We start from the raw sequence: 18,708 nt of genomic DNA, 5'->3' as shown, positions 1-18,708 counted from the left end.
TCCACCCTTCCTGCGTAGGGTGGTTAACAGTCGTTTCACCAAGAGGCGGTGAGACAGCTACTCCCGCCGAGTCGCCGCGCCTCTCCTTCCTGTCTGCACGCAGAGGAACCAGAGACACTCCGCGTGCCGGCGGAGGCGCACCGACGTCTCCACGCCCACGGGGAACCCTCTGCAGCGCCGCGCCCCGTCCCCCTACCCCCAGGCGCCGGGACCGCCCCTCCAGGTGTCGGGACCGCCCCTCCAGGCGCAGGGACCGCCCCCCAAGGCGTAGGGACCGCTCCCCAAAGCGCAGGGACCGCTCCTCCAGGCGCCGGGACCGCCCCTCCGGGCGCAGAGACCGCCCCTCCAGGCGCAGGGACTGCCCCCCAAGGCGTAGGGACCGCCTCCCAGGCGCAGGGACCGCCCCTCCGGGCGCAGGGACTGTCCCCCAAGGCGTAGGGACCGCCGCCCAGGCGCAGGGACCGCCCCTCCGGGCGCAGAGACCGCTCCCCAAGGCGTAGGGACCGCCTCTCCAAGCTCAGGGACCGCCCTCCAAAGCGCAGGGACCGCCCCTCAGGGCGCAGAGACCGCCCCTCCAGGCGCAGGGACCGCCCCTCCGGGCGCAGAGACCGCTCCCCAAGGCGTAGGGACCGCCTCTCCAAGCTCAGGGACCGCCCTCCAAAGCGCAGGGACCGCCCCTCAGGGCGCAGAGACCGCCCCTCCAGGCGCAGGGACCGCCCCTCCGGGCGCAGAGACCGCCCCTCCGGGCGCAGGGACCGCCCCTCAGGGCGCAGAGACCGCCCCTCCAGCCGCAAGGACCGCCCCTCAGGGCGCAGAGACCGCCCCTCCGGGCGCAGAGACCGCCCCCCAAGGCGCAGGGACCGCCCCTCCAGTGTAGGGACCGCCCCTCCAGCGCAGGGGCCGCCCCTCCAGGCTCGGGGGCCGCCCCCAGCGCCGAGGCCCCGCCTTGCAGCCCGCCCATTGGCCCCGCTAGACCCTCACCCCGCCCCCGGCAGGCCCAGCCACGCCCTCCGCGTTACTGCCCCGGACACCTTGTGAGTCTGGGGATTGTTGCGTCTGGCAACCGAGCTCAGAGCTCCGCCCGGCTGGGCTCGGCTTTCCCACCGGTCTCCCCGAAAGTGACAGCGGCTTTCGCATCGCGCAAGCCCCCTCCTGGTCGCCCCGAGAGCCCCCTTTTTCTGGCGCCTCGTAGGGATGCTTTTGGTGGTCCTCGTGCTCCTGCTGCCCACAGTGTCCGGTAGGAGCCCGCAGAGTGTGCGCGCTGGTGGGGAACCGGAGCGGCTCGCGAGGCCGGCCGACTGGAGCCGAGGGTGGGAGGAGATCTGCTTTTTGTCCCTCGGGAGAGTCGTGGGGCTGGGTCCACCCCGGGGTCATAAGGAGTTGGGGTAGAAAGCGTGACCAGGGCGTCCGCGGATCGGGCTGCGTGGAGATCTAGGGGAGTAGGGACTACATAGCCCTGGAAGAGAAGTCTTGCTTGCGGTGGGCACTCAGCGGTGCGGGGTGATGGGCCAAACTGAGGCTTACCAAGGGCCAGGTTGGTGTTGTTCAGTCGCTAGTCGTATCTGACCCTTTGCAAACCCATGGACTGCAGCAAGCCAGGCTTCCCTGTCCTTCACCACCTCCTGGAGTTTGCTCAGACTCATGTCCATTGAATCGGTGATGCCATTCAACCATCTCGTCCTCTGCCGTCCCCCTCTCCTCCTGCCTTCAGTCTCATCAGGTGACCAAATGAACCACAGACTGCTGATCTGGTGCTGGTGGTGACGGTTTGCTCGGGAGTTCCCAGGTGCCTGGGGATGTATTTAGGCTGCTGTTGTGCTGTGGGGACGTTTGCCCTGTATTCTCTGGGCAGTTTGATAACTTGGGAGTAGGGGTGTTTGTGCCCCTGGGGCTTGGCTGGGCTAGGGGAGCCCACACAGAGTGTTCCCTGGTGTGTACTTTGTAGAAGTGCCACCCGGTGGCGCCAAGTGTGGGCCCAGGAAGCTATTGCTGGCTTTGTGTGGGTCTGGGAAGTTCATTTGGAGGTCAGGTAAGAACACGGCTGGGTGGGGCCCTACCCATTCCCCCCACCCACTCCCCCCGCCCTCCCAGTTCCTCTTTGATGGTGGAGGCTGTAACAGGGTCCTGGAGGCAGCAGAAGTCACCATCCTTGTGCTCCACGTGGTGATGCCATTGACGCTGGCAGCAGCAAGGCACCAACACCCAAGAGGTATAGAAAGTAATAAGGTGGCCACAGGGCAAGACCTGTGCAAGAGGCAGCGGAGGGTGGAAAGTGCCCATTTGCGGATATTGCCAGAGGCAGCGCAGAAGAGAGAAACCAAAGACTTGTGCTGTAGCGCCACCTGCTGGGGAAAAAATCTTTTAATTTCTAACAGGTGGAATCATTCTCTCCCTTCTTTATTGCAGCTAGTTACCCTTTTTATGCATGTTAAAATTCCAAAGAATTAAGTTACCCATGTATAGGGGTGAATTCTAACTAATCAAAATACTGTACGTGGCATTTTATAAAAACATTAAGTCTTTTATACCCCAGCCTACCTGCTGGGGGCCTACTTGCAAAGGAAGCCTAACAGACAGAAAGTAAGAAATAGTCATGAATTGTTTCTGAAGGCTTGGATTCAGTATCTTTTCTTTACAACTGATGATGCATCTACCATTCAGTTTCATCTTCCCCATCGACTGGAACCATGATTTTGTAGCACATTTTCCAAGTTTGATAAAAAGGTGTGCAGTGTTATAGAATGTAGATGTTCTTAATTACAAGCATTGTACCAGACTTCTAAAAAGTTTATTAATCAACCATGGACATTAATTTCAATAAACTTTTGTTTTTTATATTCATTTTAAAAGGTAGTTTGTGTCGACAGTGAGAGAAGGGGCAGGATGGTCAGGTTTCAATGAGATTTCACTTTGATCAGAGACCAGAATTTTATTGAAGGTACTGCCTGGGCAGGGATCTGGTTTTGTGCTTGAGTACCAGAGTGATGTTTAAATTTAGCAAGCAGGTGGAGAGTCTCTGCACAACCTTTGTAAGTGTACAGAAGGTGAACAGTTCTTTTGATATGTAGTACAGACTCTTTCATCTTCCAGAAACTCATCTGGAAAACTAGGGAATTTTATTAATGCAGCCAATCATATTATATAATGGCATCTGCTGCTAATGTATAGCATTGCAACCCAATAATTATTATATTGTAAATTATCTAGGAAAAAACTTAGTCACAATGCTAGTTTTCTGAAACTAGAAATGTTTAGTTTGAAAATCACACAGGAGTAAAGAATTCAGTATTCTGAGTAAGAGAAGAAATTTGGTAATTAAAAAGCATGGTATTGGACTCAATCATTAAACCTTGTATGTTTAAACCTTGTATTCAACTGGTTGCCAAAGCATACATTCCAAAGTGTATATAGTTGAAAGTGTGCCTTTCATGATGCTCATTAGTGGGAAGAAATACTCGTTAGCTAAATGGATTAAACCATCCCATTGACATTTCTTTTCTTTTCATATTAGAAATTCTTTCTTCATGATTGTGAGGCAACGCCATGGCAGGCAGCTTAGATTAGGAGTAGGCCTTCCTACTTCTGGGTGGTAAGATTATCAGGCCACCTGGATACAATCAACTTTCGCTTAACATTGACTGCTGTTTGCCAATTAGGAAATTAGGAACGGGGCGGAAACCCCCGGGAAAGTCCCGCGTGCGCGAAAGTTTTGACCAATGAAATTGCTTTGCAAACTTGTAACCAATCCGCTTAAACCAACTACCAATGGAGTGTGCACTCTATAAATTTGTGTAACAGCTGGGGCTCGGGGCTCTCTGACCCTGCACCACTGCGTTGGATGCGGCAGGAGCCCTGACTCGAGTCAGCAATAAACTTCCCTTTTTGCGAGTTGCATTGTCTTGGAGGCCTTCTCTCTTCCCGCTCGGGGATTTGGACATCGGGCATAACAATGATATGGTTTCAAGATAGGTAGTGAAATCAGATACATAAACAAATGACACTTGTATAATTTAATTATGGACATGCTATTAACTTGATTTCTCTCTTGGTTCCAGGAAACTCTGGATGATGTTATATATTTGTATCTATTAATAGGAATTATATTGCATTTCTAATCCATTTTTTCCTACTGTAAAATGATGATGTATGACTCAAAGTATTCAGTATATTTAATGTTATTCATAAAATTCAATGCTATCCTGATTTTTTTGTTGTTCTTGTTCAGTCGTTAAGTTGTGTCCAACTCTTTACAATCCCACGAACTACAGCAAACCAGGCTTCCCTGTCCTTCACTGTCTCCCAGAACTTGCTCAAATTTATGTCCCTTGAGTTGGTAATACCACCTAACCATCTCATTCTCTGCCCCCCTGTTCTCCTTTTGCCTTCAGTCCTTCCCAGCATCAGGGTCTTTTCCAATGAGATGGCTCTTCACATCAGGTGGCCAAAGTTTTGGAGTTTCAGCTTCAGCACCAGTCCTTCCAATGAATATTAGGATTGATTGGTTTGATCTCCTTGCTGCCCAAGGGACTTGCAAGAGTCTTCTCCATTACCACAATTCCAGAGCACTAATTTTTTGGGCACTCAGCCTTTTTTATGGTTCAATTCTCATATCTGTACATGACTACTGGAAAAACCGTTGTCTAGGTTTTGTTATAGCTTTCCTTCCAAGGAGCAAACATCTTTTGATTTCATGGCTGCAGTCACTGTCCACAGTGATTTTGGAGCCCAAGAAAATAAAATCTGTCACTGCTTCTACTTTTTCCACATCTATTTGCCATGAAGTGATGGGACCTGATGCCATGATCTTGGCTTTTTGAATGCTGAGTTTCAAGCCAGCTTTTTCAGTCTCCTCTGTCACCGTCAAGAGGCTCTTTATTTATTTACTTTTTTAAGAGGCTTTTTAGTACTGATCTTTAAACACTGTTTTTAGTAACTGCATCCTTGTTTGTTTGTTTGTTGCTTTTGTTTTGGGCAGTTGATTGAGGAGATTTCATATATTAAGACCAGATTAGTGGAAATGTTGAAAACATTTTGCCAAAAGTGGGTTTCAGCACTTGGTGTAGTGAAATGTTGGACAGAATGTCAAGAGAGGAGTTTAGAATTTAGAAAATGATGAAAAAGGAGGATAACATTTCACTTGTTTAGAGTTCTCTCCTGACTAGTCTTTCGGTCTAAAGACCTAGACCCAAAGAATAAGAAAGAAAAGTTCCCTCAGGGATCAAAATAGTCTACCTCCCTTCTCCTTAGGTCCTATAACCTTATAGGAAAGGCCTCTGCCTCCTTTTAACACTTTACGACTTTAACCAATGTGTCTCCACCATAATATTTTACATTATTTTCTAACATTTATAAGATTTTCAAGAGCACAGATAATTAAAATGAAGAGGACTTGCTGAAGTAGGAACAACACTGTTCTAGGGAAGAACCCCCCACAAAAAAAGGACAGAGGTAAAAAAAATTCGAAAAGCATAGCAATATAACAGCTTCACTGTCCAGATGCATTGGATAAACAGCCCAAAGAGCTACTGCAGGGAGTTTCTAAGGGAATGCACAATTCATTAATCAGTGAAAGAAGATTAAATGATTACTACTGGAACATCCAAGAAACCAATTTTTACTAAGGCTATTCAAAGTAATAAAATTTGATATTTCAAGGGTTTCCATTTACTTGCAAAATTCTCAATTCACTAATACAAAACACATAAAAGGAAGTCATAATTTTAAATATTTTAGTCAATATTTATTTTGATCTATGATATCTACAAGGTTTATTTGATATTTACCTCTTGCCATAGCATGTCTTGAGCACCCAGTGTGTACAGAGTGTAGTAGAAAAAGAAGGTATATGCTCCCTGCCCTCTAGGACCTTGCCTTCTGAGAGGAAACTGAACCCAAAGTGATAGGTGATCATACGCTTGTGTTTCAAACTATGGAAGCATAATCTTAGAGAAGACCTCTTAGAGGAGAGGTGAATGTCAAAATAATGAATTTGGAAAGAAGTGGGGAAGGACACATACCTATAAACATATTTTAAAACCAAAAACATTGGTGCTATCTTCAATTTAGTGTTGAATGAAATTTCACCTTAATACTCAACAAACCAAAAGCTCATGGATTATCATTTAAAATAAGCAAGGTACATCCCTTGCAACAGTTCCCACTTGGGTAAAAGCAAGAACAGTCATTTGAAATCTTGCCAAGAATCTGTCTATTTACTCTGTCCTACCTGCCTGGTGCCAGGCCACAGTCCCTGCCTGATGAAAGAAGTAAGCTACTTTATTTTCATGTTCTTATTCTCTCTATTCCTAGATGCCTGTGGTGATCCACCAAGGTTTGAAACCATGAGGCTCCAGGGTGCGCCTAAACCCAGGTATCGTCCTGGGGAACGTATACAATATGACTGTCGCCTAGGTTTCAAGCCCATAATTCCTCTTCGTTCCAGATCTGCTGTTTGTGAGGATGACAATACATGGTCAGCTCTCGAGGAGGCCTGTACAAGTAAGTAAACTTTTTTTTTTATTGCTCTGGAGAGTTTCACACATTTTAGTGCACATATTCGTCTACTGCAATAATGGTTCTCTCATGTGAATATAGGTTTTAGATGGCAGTGCATTTCTTCAGGCTTAAAAAATCCCCAAAGAATCTTTTTCTTGGCAATTGGTTACTTAGGTAGATATTAATCATGTTTGGCCATATAATATGGAAAGAAATAATAATTAAATGAATAATAAGATCCCCATGAATTCAAGCAGGAATTGTAGAATTTTGAATTTGATTTAAATCTATTTTTGAAATTGCTGTAAACCAATAAATTTTAATATTTTCTCTTAGGAAAATCATGTCCTAATCTGGGAGATCCAATGAATGGTCAAGTTTACTTTGTCAATGGAAGTATTCTGTTTGGTTCACAGGCTCACTTTGTTTGTAATCAGGGGTAAGTAAGATGCTACTTACAGAAAATAAGGTTAAATGTTACTAACTGTATTTTGGTTTTGCTCCTCTTCTTAAGCGTTTCTATAAACTTGATTTCATCTTGCTTTCTATGTGACAAATTATACTTGTGGCCAAACAACTTTTGCATTTTTTATGAAGATTTGAAATTTGTGCAATAGAAAAATATTTAAGCTGAACTAAAGCAAAATTGTATAATTTATGATATGTAATAATAAATCTATTGTATGCATTAAAAGTGTAGTAATCATGGTAACTTTATTTTTTGACAATAAAGTGTACCCTATTTAAAATCTAAGCTGAAGTGAGGCTTTTAGAAATAGGAGGTAGAATTGTCAACTGAACTCTGGCTTAAAATTCAGCATTCAAAAACCTAAGATCATGGCATCCGGTGCCAGCACTTGATAACAATATAGATGGGGAAACAATGGAAACAGTGACAGACTTTATTTTCTTGGGCTCCAAAATCTCTTCAGATAGTGACTACAGCCATGAAATTAAAGGATGCTTGCTTCTTGGAAAGAAAGCTATGGACAATCTAGACAGCATATTAGAAAGCAGAGACACTGCGTTGCTGACAAAAGTCCGTCTAGTCAAAGCTATGGTTTTTCCAGTAGTCATGTATAGATGTGAGAGTTCGACTAGAAAGAAAGCTGAGTGCCAAAGAATTGATGCTTTTGAATTGTGGTGTTGGAGAGGACTCCTGATAATCCCTTGGAGACTATCAGAAGTCCCAAGGAGACTTGGAATCCCAAGGAGATCCAACTAGTCCATCCTAAAGGAAATCAATCCTGGATATTCATTGGAATATTCATATGCTGAAGCTCCAATACTTTGGTCACCTGATGCGAAGAACTGACTCATTAGAAAAAACCCTGATGCTGGGAAAGATTGAAGGCAGGAGGAGAAGGGGACAACAGAGGATGAGATGGTTGGCTGGCATCACCGACTTGATGGACGTGAGTTTGAGCAAGCTCTGGGAGATGGTGATGGACAGGGCAGTCTGGTGTGCTGCAGTCCGTGGGGTCGCAAAGAGTCGGACGTGACGGAGCGACTGAACTGAATTGCTTTGCCATGCTGTATTGGTTTCTACCATATGGCAAGGCATATCAGTCATAATTATGTTTATTCCCTCCCTCTTGAGCCTCCCTTGTTCCTGTCATCCCACCCCTGTGGGCTTTTTGTGAGAGATAGCAGCTTCCCACTAGCTATCTATTTTACATATGACAGGTTATATATGTCAAGGCTACTTTCTCAATTCATCTTACGGTCTTCTTCCCCCACAGTGACCAAAAGGCCATTCTCTAAGTCAGGGTCTCCACTCCTTCACTGCAAATAGATTCACCAGTACTATTTTTCTAGATTCCAGATATATGTGTATAATATGAGATTTTTTTTTTTCTGACTTACTTCACCCTGTGTAACAGGCTCTAAGTTCATCCACCTCACTAGAATTGACTTACATTTTTTTCCTTTTTATGGGCTGAGTAATATTCCATTGTGTATATGTTCTACATCTTCTTTACCCATTTATCGATAGACATCTAGGTTGCTTCCATGTCCTGGCTAATGTAAATAGTGCTGCAGTGAGCATTGGGTACATGTGTCTTTTGAATTGTGGTTCTCTCAAGGCATGTTCCCAGCAGTGAGATTGCTGGGTCATATGGAAGATTTATTCCTAATTTGTTAAAGAATCTTCATACTGCTCTTCATAGTTGCTGTATCATTTACATACTCACCAACAGTGCAAGAGGGTTCCCTTTTCTCCACATCCTGCCCAGCATTTATTGTTTCTAGTTTTTTGATGATGGCCATTTTGATCGTTGTGAGGTAATACCTGATTGTAACTTTGGTTGCATCTGTCTAATAATAAGTGATGTTGAGCATTTCTTCATGTATTTATTGGCAATCTAACTTCTTTGGAGAAATGTCTGTTTAGGGCTTGTGCCCATTTTTGATTGGGCCTTTTATTTTTCTAAGATTGAGCTGTGTGACCTGTTTATATATTCTGGAGATTAATCCTTCGTCAGGTGTTTCATCTGCAATTATTTTCTCTCATTCTGAGCATTGTCTTTTCATCCTGTTTATTGTTTCCTTATCTGTGCAAAAAAAAGCTTTGACATTTAGTTAGGTCCCATTTGTTTATTTTTGTTTTTATTTCCATTTCTCTGGGAGGTGGGTCAAAGAGGATATCAAAGAGTATATTGCCTCTATTTTCCTCAAACAGCTTACAGTTTCTGGCCTTGTATTTAAGTTTCTAATCCATTGTGAGTTTATTTTTTTTTGTACGGCGTTAGGAAGTGTTCTAATTTCATTCCTTTACATATAGCTGTCCATTTTCCTCAGCACCACTTATTGAAGAGACTGTCTTTTCTCCATCGTATATTCTTGCCACCTTTGTCAAAGATAAGGTACCCATGGCCGTGTGGGTTTATTTCTGGACTTTCTATCTTCTTCCGTTTGTTTATGTTTTTGTTTTTGTGCCAGTACCATATATTGTCTTGATGACTGTAGCTTTGTAGCTTTGTAGCATAGTCTGATGGAGAAGGCAATGGCACCCCAGTACTCTTGCCTGGAAAATCCCATGGACGGAGGAGCCTGCTAGGCTGCAGTCCATGGGGTTGCAAAGAGTCGGACATGATTGAGTAACTTCGCTTTCACTTTTCACTTTTCACTTTCATGCATTGGAGAAGGAAATGGCAACCCACTCCAGTGTTCTTGCCTGGAGAATCCCAGGGACGGGGGAGCCTGGTGGGCTGCTGTCTATGGGGTCGCACAGAGTCGGACACGACTGAAGTGACTTAGCAGCAGCAGCAGCAGCAGCAGCATAGTCTGAAGTCAGGAAGATTGATTCCTCCAGTTCTATTTTTCTCTCTCAAGATTTCTCTGGCCATTTGGGAGTTTTTGTACTTCCATATAAATAGTGAAATTTTTGTTCTGCTTCTGTGAAAAATGCCATTGCTAGTTTGATAGGAATTGCATTGACTCCATAGATTGCTTTGAGTAGTATAGTTTTTTTGAAAATATTGATTCTTCCAATTCAAGAACATGGTATATCTCTCCATCTATTATGGTCATCATGGATTTCTTTCTTGTAGTTTTCTGCATACAGATCTTTTGACTCTTTAGGTAGGTTAATTCCTTATTTTATTGCTTTTGTTGCAGTGGTGAATGGGATTGTTTCCTTAATTTCTCTTTCTGATTTTTCATCGTTAGTGTATAGGAATGCAAGGGATTTCTCTCCATTAATTTTTTTATCCAGTAACTTTAATAAATTCATTGATTAGCTCTAGTAATTTTATGGTGATAACTTTAGGGTTTTTTATGTATGGTATCATGTCATCTGCAAACAGTGCAAGTTTTCTCCTTCTTTTCCAATTCTGGATTCAATATTTCTTTTTCTTCTCTGATTGCCATGGCTAGCATTTCCAAAACTGTATTGAATGATAGTGGTGAGAGTGTGCACCATTGTCTTCTTCCTGATCTTAGAGGAAATGCTTTTTTTCACAACTGAGAAAAATGTTTGCTGTGAGTTTCTCATATATGGCCTTTATCGTGTTGAGGTTGGTTCCCTCTATGACCACTTTCTGGAAAGTGTTTGTAAGTGGGTGTTGAATTCTGTCAAACCTCTTTCTGCATATATTGAGGTGCTCATATGGCTTTTATTCTTTAATTTGTTCACATGGCGTATCACGCCAATTGATTTGTGGATATTGAAAAATCCTCGCATTCCTGGGATAAAGCCCACTTGATAATGGTGGAGGTACATTTTAATGTATTGTTCAATTTGAATTGCTAGTATTTTGTTGAAGATTTTTGCATCTATGTTCTTCAGTAATAGTGCCTATAATTTTATTTTATGTGGTATCTTTGTCTAGCTTTTTTATCAGCATGATGATGGCTTCATAGAATGAGCTTAGGAGTGTTCTTCCCTCCTAAGTTTTTGGAATAGTTTGAGAATGTTAACTCATCTTTAAATGTTTAATAGAATTCACCTGTGAAGCCATCTCATCCTGGACTTTTATTTGTTGGGAATTTTTTAATCAACTTTCAATTTTAGTACTTGTAATTGGTCTGTTCATATTTTCTCTTTTTTTCTGGCTCAGTCTTAGGAGAGTGTACCTTTCAAAAAATTTTTGCATTCCTTCCAGGTTGTCCATTTTGTCAGCATAGAGTTGCTCATAGTATTCTCTTATGGTCCTTTGTATTTCTGCATCTTCTGTTGTAACTTCTCCTTTTTCATTTCTAATTTTATTGATTTGAATCTTCTTTTTTTTTCTTGATGAATCTAGCTAATCATTTGTCAATTTTATCTTCTTAAAGAACCAGTTTTTAGTTGTATTAATCTTTTTTATTGTTTCCTTCATTTCTTTTTCAATTATATCTGCTCTGCCCTTTATGATTTCTTTCCTTATACTAATTATTGGGTTTTTTTTTCTTCTTTGTCTAGTTACTGTATGTGTAAGGTTAAGCTGTTTATTTGATGTTTCTGTTGTTTCTTGAGGTAGGCTTGTATTGCTATAAGCTTCCCTCTTAGCACCATTTTTGCTGAATCCCATAGGTTTTCAATTTTTGTGTTTTCATTGTCATTTGTTTCTATATATTCTTTGAATTCTTCAGTGACCTCTTCATCACTGAAGCATATTTAGAAGCATATTGTTTAATCTCCATGTATTGTGTTTTTTAATTTTTTTCCTACAGATGATAAATAATCTTATACTACTGTGGTCACAAAAAACACTTGATGCAATTTTAATTTTCTTAAATTTACCAAGCCTTGATTTCTGACCTAAGATGTGACATATCCTGGAGAATATTTCATTTGCATTTGAGAAAAAAGTGAATTCTACTGCTTTTGGATGGAATGTCTGTAGATATCAATTAGCTCCATTTGGTTCAATGTATGGTTTAAGGCTCATATTTCCTTATTAGTTTTAATTTTTTGTCTAGATGGCCTGTGCATTGGTGTGAGTGCATTGTTGAAGACTCCCATTCTTGTTGTGTTACCGTTGATTTCCCCTTTCATAGCTGTTAGCATTTGCCTTATGTATTGAGGTGCTTCTATGATGATGCATATGTATTTGTAATTGTTACATCTTCTTGGACTGATCCCTTGGTCATTATGTAGCGTTCTTCCTTGTCTCTTGTAGCAGTCTTTAGTTTGGTCTAGTTTATCTGATGTGGGTATTACTACTCCAACTTTCTTTTGATTTCTATTTGCCTGGAATATCTTTTTCCAGCCCCTCACTTTCAGTCTGTATTTGTCCCTAGGTCTAGAGTGAGTCTCTTGTAGATAGCATATATAAGGGTATTGTTTTTGTACCCATTCGGCCAATCTCTGTCTTTTGGTTGGATACATACATTTAGGTAATTATTGATGTGTATGATCCTATTACCATTTACTTTATTGCTTGGCCTTTTTTTATGTCTTTATATTTTGTTTCATGTCTAGAAAAATTCCTTTAACATTTGTTATAAAGGTAGTTTTGTGGTTCTGAATTCTCTTAACTTTTGCTCATCTGTAAACTTGTGATTTCTCCATTGAATCTGAATGAGATTCTTGCTGAGTAGAGTAATTGTGGTTGTAGGTTTTTCCCTTTTATCACTTTAAGTATATCCTGCCGCTCTCTTCTGGCCTGAAGAGTTTCTCCTGAAAGATCCAGGTGTTAATTTCATGGAGATTCCCTTGTATGTTATTTGTTGCTTTTCCCTTGATGCTTTCAATATCTGTTCTTTATGTTTAATTTTTGTTAGCTTGATTAACATGTGTCTTGGCATGTTTCTCTTTGGGTTTATCCCAAATGGGACTCTCTGAGCTTCCTGGACTTGGGTGGCTATTTCCTTTCCCATGTTAGAGGTTTTAATTGTAATCTCCTCAAATATCTTCTCATAATTTTCTTTTTCTCATTCTCTGCTGGGACCTCTGTAATTTGAATGTTGGTTTGCATAATGTTTTCCCAGAGGTCTCTGAGACTGTCCTCACTTATTTTCATTCTTCTTTATTCTCTGTTTCAGTTATTTCTACCATTCTATCTTCCTGCTCACTTACCATTCTTTTGCCTCCGTTATTTTGCTACTGGCTCCCTCTAGTGCACTTTTTGTTCCAGTTGTTGCCTTGCTCGTTGCATCTTCCAAGTCCTTATCAAACATCTCTTGTATCTTCTCTATTCATGCCTCCATTCTGTCTCTCTGTGCCTCCATTTTATTTCTGAGACTTTGGGTCGTCTTTACGATCATTACTCTAAACTTTTTCAGGTAGACTGCATATTTTCTCTTCATTTGTTTGGTCTTGTGAGTTCTTACCTGGCTCTTTCATGTACCACATGCTTCTTTGTCTTTTTAGTTTGTTTAATTTACTGTGCTTGGGTCTACTTTTCACAGGCTGCAAGGATGTGGTTCCTCTTACTTGTGGTGTCTGTCCCCCATGGGTGGGGTTGTTTTCCTGGTAGGGAGTGCTCGTGCCTGTTATGGTGGTTGGAGGTGGATCCTGTCTCTAAAGGGCAGTGCTATACACCCAGTAGTGTATTTTGAGATGTCTGTGAACATTGGTATGGCTTTGAGCAGACTGTCTGCTAATGGGTAGGGTCCTATTTCTGTTTTGCTAATTGTTTGGCATGAAGTGTCCAGCACTGGAACTTGCTGGCCTTTGTGTCAGGCCAGGTCATACTGTTGAGATAGAGGCCTTTTGGAGAGTTCTTGCCAATTAATATTCCATGAGGTTGGAAGTTCTCTGGTGGTCTAACATCATGGATCAGGTCTCCTATCTCAGAGTTTCAGGCCTGACCCCAATGCTGGAGCACCAAGATTCCATAAGCTATACAGCACAGAAGATAAAGAAAAAGAAAAAGACAGAAGAAAAGGAAAAATTCAAACAAACAAATAATGGACAAAGGCCCAAGAAAAATATCAAAAGCAGTACTTAACATGTAATAACATACTATCAAACTCACAAACTCAAAAAATATATATATTTTTTAAAGAATGAAAATGGGAACAAAAAAATGAAGAGAGCAATTAAACCATAAACAAATCCATAAATGAAAACAAACAGAAACTAGACTAGCAAAAATACAAAATCAAAAACATGAGGAAAACTGTAATACAATGAGAAAGTACTGTGGAATTAGGAAACACACTTGAAAAAATTTATTTAAAAACAAAAAGCATTAAGTAGAGGAAAAATAAAAGCAATAGTAAAGAACAACAATAAAACAATACAAAAAAGAAGAAAGGAAAAATATAGAGAGAAAGATTGGTAGTAAGAAGAATATTTTCCTGTGGCTTTCAGTTCTCCGTGTCCAAGTCACACAGAGATCTTCAGCAAGTCTGCCTGCTCAGGAAGGCCTCTAAATATTCTAGGAAGGTCTCTGGAATCTGCTGCGGGCACTGTGGGGTCAACTCAGATTTAGGTCTGGTTTTACTCCAGCTTTTACTTGCTTACAAAGTCTACAGTTGCCCTCAAAGTCCACAGCCTTAAGTTAATTGTGGGAATTTAGTCTGCTGCTCCTGGGGCTACACAAGGGAATTCCCTTCCTCTGGGTCCCTGGCGCCCAGTTTTGGTTTTGGCCCCATCTCTTTTTATAGACCATCCTCTGGTGTGTGTTCCCCGCCCAGACAATGAGGCAAAAGCTGCAGCTTATCAGGGCTCACTTGCTTAGTCAGTCTGGGCAGAGGGAGTGATGTGGCGGACCCAGTTGGGAAGTGCAAGGAAAACCTGTGGCCGCAGAGACCCGTAGGGAGTTACTACAGCCTCAAGCAGGTCGTCTGCTCCTCCAGGGGAACTGGCCCCGGGTTGAGGGTCCCTTGGCAGCGCCAAGCAGCACAGGTACGGGCAGTGGCTTTTGCCTGCTTGACAGCTTGGTGGGAGCCACGGTGGACGTCATGCCAACCTCTGGGGCGGGGCTCTGCCGTGGCACTTTGCCACCTCTCTCTGGCACTTGCTTTGGTGGCAGCCAGCCTGCTTGCCCACCCCTGGGACCACAGAGTGCAGCGCCTCTCCCCTCTGGCATTCACGAAGGCAGTGTCCTGCCGTCTGCAAGCACGCAGAGCTGGAAGGCCCCCACAGCAACGGTCTCTTACCTCTCTGGCTGGCACGGGCTTTTCCCTGGAGGCCCTCGGCTGTGTTGCACTAGGCTTTCAGGCTTTCATCATGACGCTCAACCCCAGTCCTCTCCCTGTGGTCTGATCGCCAAAGCCCGAGCCTCAACGCCCAGCCACCGCTCAGCAGGGCAGGCGCTAGCAAATGTCTGAGACGGAAGTGCTGTCAGCACTGATGGGTGAGGTCTCTCCACTTCTTTTCCCAGGTACCTGTGGCTGTGCCCCCCTCTGAGGTTCTGAGGCTCACCCCCACCTCCGCCCATTAGGGGATCTCCTAGTGTGTGGGAACGTTCCCTCCTTCAAGCTCCCTCCCAGAGGCACAGAACATGTCCCCATACCTTTGTCTCCTTTTTTAAAAAATTTCTTTTGCCCTACCCCGTGGAAATTAGCTTAAGTCTGGGGTCTCTGCCAGCATTCTGTAAATATTCTATAGGAGTTGTTCCACATGCAGATTTATTTCGGTGTATTTGTGGGGAGGAACATGGTTTCTATGATTTACTTCCCAGCCATCTTGAAATCCCCCTCTTGTAGAAGGATTGGCATAACTTCTCTTTTAAACATCTGGCAGAATTAAAGAGTTGAAAAACATCAGATTCAGGACTTTTTCTTTAATGGAAGACTTTTGGTTACTGATTCAATCTACTCACTTCATATTCAATTCATATTTTGTCATATTCAAGTCATATTCAATTCAAATTTTGTAATTTTTTAATGAAGTTTTGGTAGGTACTGTGTTTACATGGATTTGTTCATTGTATCTAGGCTATCATTTGTTGGCATAAAATTATTCATAGAGGTCTCATAATATTTTTAATTCTGTAGACCTAAGTGATAATATCCCCATTTAATTTCTGATTTGGGTAATTTAGATTTTTCTTTTTTTCTTAGTCCATCTAACTAAGGGTTTGTCAGTGTCTTTGCTCTTTTGGAAAACCAACTTTTGGTTTCATTGACATTCTCTCTAATTTCTCTTCTCTATTTTACTGCTTTAATCTTTATTATTTACTTCCTTCTGGTAGTTTTGGGTTGAAATCTTCTTTCACTAATTCCTTAAGTTGTAACATTAGGTTTCTTACTTTAATTGAAGAATAATTTACCTACAAACTAAATTACTTCAGGTACATCACATAGGGATTGATATTTCTATATATTTAAAAGTGATTACCATGATCTAGTTATCATCTGTCACCATACAAGGTTATTGCACAGTTATTACTGGTTTCCTACTTTGATCTTCATAACCTCTTTCTTTCATAACTGGAAATTTGTGCCTCTTCATTTCACTCACCTAATTCATTTCTCCCTCCACCCCCTCCCTCCAGAAACCACTGTTTTGTTCTCTGTGACTGGAGTGTGTTTCTGTTTTGTTGTTTCTCATTTGCTTTGTGTTTAATTGCACTTATAGATGAAATCATGCAATATTTATATTTCTCTTTCTTGCTTTTCTCATTTTGCATAATATTCTCTAGGCCTATCCTATGTTGTTGCTAATGGCTAGATTTCCCTGTTTTTATGGCTGAGCTATATATAGTCCATTGGGTTTGTTTATCCATATGTTCTTAATCCCTTTAGTCTCCTGAAGGGCACATAGTTAGCTACTGTATCTTGTCTACCTTATGCAGCAGTGAATGTAGCGGTGCTGGGAAAAGTTGAAGGCAAGAGGAGAAGGGAGCGGCCGGGGACGAAGCGTTTGGATGGCATCACTGACTCAATGGACATGAGTTTGAGCAAACTCCAGGAGAGAGTAAAGAAGAGGGGAGCCTGACGTGCTGCCATCCATGGGGGTCACAAAGAGTAGGACATGACTTAGCGATGGAACAACTTTTCAAGTCCAGGATTTCCTTTAGGCTTCTTTCTAGTTTTTCTGTCTCCTGTTTGAGATTTCCATGTTTCACACATCTTTTCTTGATTTTCTAAACTTCTTCCTTTAATTTTTTAAGCATCATTAAGGCAGTCATTTTTTTCTGTCAAATTTTATTGGGGCCCAGGACCTTGGGGTTTAGGCAAGAGACCTCCCTGCCCGCAAAGAGGCACCAAAGTATGGGAATCATTTAATGTTCTTCTGGAGGCGCAGGTTGCTGGTGTGGACACGTTTCTTCTTGTGGCAGTCGGCAGCATTGAGACTGAAGTGAGCCAATGCTTGTGAGAGGTCGTTTAGTGGCAGTGTATTTTGGGGCAAACTAGTGGAAGGAAGACTCGGTGATGCCACCCCACAGGCAAAGCACCAAGTGCAAGTTGAATCCTTTCTTGAATTTGTGGTCTGAGAGTGTGTGGTCAACCTCCAGCCATTTGACCCCGAAATTCAAAACTGTTAGGCAAACAGGATGTCTTCCTTTTCTTGGATTTTAGCTTTGATATTCTCAATGGTGACATTGAACTTGACCCTGAGAGTGATGTTCTTACTTGCAGGGTGTTCATAAAGATCTGCGGCTCTATGTCTCCCACTGAGCCCCTTCACTGAAGAAAAATCAGACAGCAAAACTGACATTAATTGATTTAACACTGCAAATGCCTTCATAAGACAGTTATTTTAAAGTCTTTGTCTAGTTCGTCTCCCATCAGTTCTCTTTCAAAGACAATTTCTTTTATTTCTTCCTTTGAATGGCTCGCACTCCTGTTTCTTTATATGTGTTGTGATTTTCTTACTGAACAAAAAACACTTGAATCTAATACTTTGGTAATTCTGAAAGTTAGATTTCCCCTTTTACCTGGGGGTTGCTCTTTCGTGTTCATGTGTTTTGTATCTCTGTGATGGAGACCAGTCTGATATATAAACTGAAGATTGTCTTGGGTCTTTCCCGAGCCTTTCCCTGGGCACACACTGTCACTTACTTATTTCCCCTGCATCTGCAGTTGCTTTTGAATGTCCTGATAGCGAATGTCTGCCTCCCGAAAGGGGAAGAAGCAAACAATGAAAGGCAGAACAAAGGCCACTAAATATTTAAGCCCCTTTAAGTTACTTCATCCAGGATAGAAGGGGCTTGCAAGAATAGGGTGAGGTGTGACAACAATGGAAGTCCATCTCTTTGATTATCTGTGATCAGAAGCAGCAATCAGTGATAAGAACACAGATCCTCGTATTTGGAGGGCAGTGTCCTTTTTGACCACCGTGTCTCCCGTAAGCAACTTGTAAGCTGTTCTGATGCAGAGATCATGCAGAGATCCCTGCTACACTGCTATGGGTGAGGATGGGTAGCTACCACTGTGTTAAACAAGAATTTAAATTGACCAAAACAAGTCAATTTACCTGTCTACATCTTCACCTGGAAACTGTAAATCATCAACAGAAGGCAGAGTTCCAAAATAGTGACATCAGGCAGATTCTACCTGTGCAATTGTTATCACGGTGGGGAGACAGATTCCCGATGCCTCTTAAATTGCTGTCATCCCAGAAATACACGTTGCAAAATGGAAAAAAAAAAGAAAAGAAAAGAAATACACATTGCAATCTAAAATCAATGAGTGAGCCTTGTGGGAAAAGTCAGCTGGAAGCAGATAGGGTATTTTTTAATGTAGTCAATTAAAAATAATGGAACATTCAGTGAATATTTATATAGAGAGGCTCAGCTAGATACTTTGAGGGATGCCAAAATTCTAATACGTAGATTTTTCCTAAAGAAGTTGTATCCTTCTTGAGAAATACAGCATATTCAGAGAGGG

The 18,708-nt window shown here is 42.3% G+C and overlaps 1 protein-coding gene across 4 annotated transcripts in view; it reads left to right on the top strand.

The window, feature by feature from the left end:
- The first annotated feature begins 1,073 nt into the window (after positions 1 to 1,073).
- Positions 1,074 to 18,708, top strand: part of LOC136168622 (membrane cofactor protein-like) — a 42,894-nt gene continuing 25,259 nt past the window's right edge. For all 4 annotated transcript variants that reach the window (XM_065936309.1, XM_065936307.1, XM_065936308.1 and 1 more), the window contains exons 1-3: positions 1,074 to 1,237; positions 6,310 to 6,498; positions 6,832 to 6,934. In XM_065936309.1, the coding sequence (XP_065792381.1) occupies positions 1,195 to 1,237; positions 6,310 to 6,498; positions 6,832 to 6,934 (335 nt within the window). In that variant the 5' untranslated portion in view covers positions 1,074 to 1,194. The remainder of the gene's footprint in view (positions 1,238 to 6,309; positions 6,499 to 6,831; positions 6,935 to 18,708) is intronic.

The sequence above is a fragment of the Muntiacus reevesi genome, chromosome 5 (genome assembly GCF_963930625.1).
Source record: "Muntiacus reevesi chromosome 5, mMunRee1.1, whole genome shotgun sequence".
NCBI classification, from domain to species: domain Eukaryota; kingdom Metazoa; phylum Chordata; class Mammalia; order Artiodactyla; family Cervidae; genus Muntiacus; species Muntiacus reevesi.
Note: the sequence above shows the minus strand (reverse complement) of the source record. Positions and strands in the feature narration are given on the sequence as shown.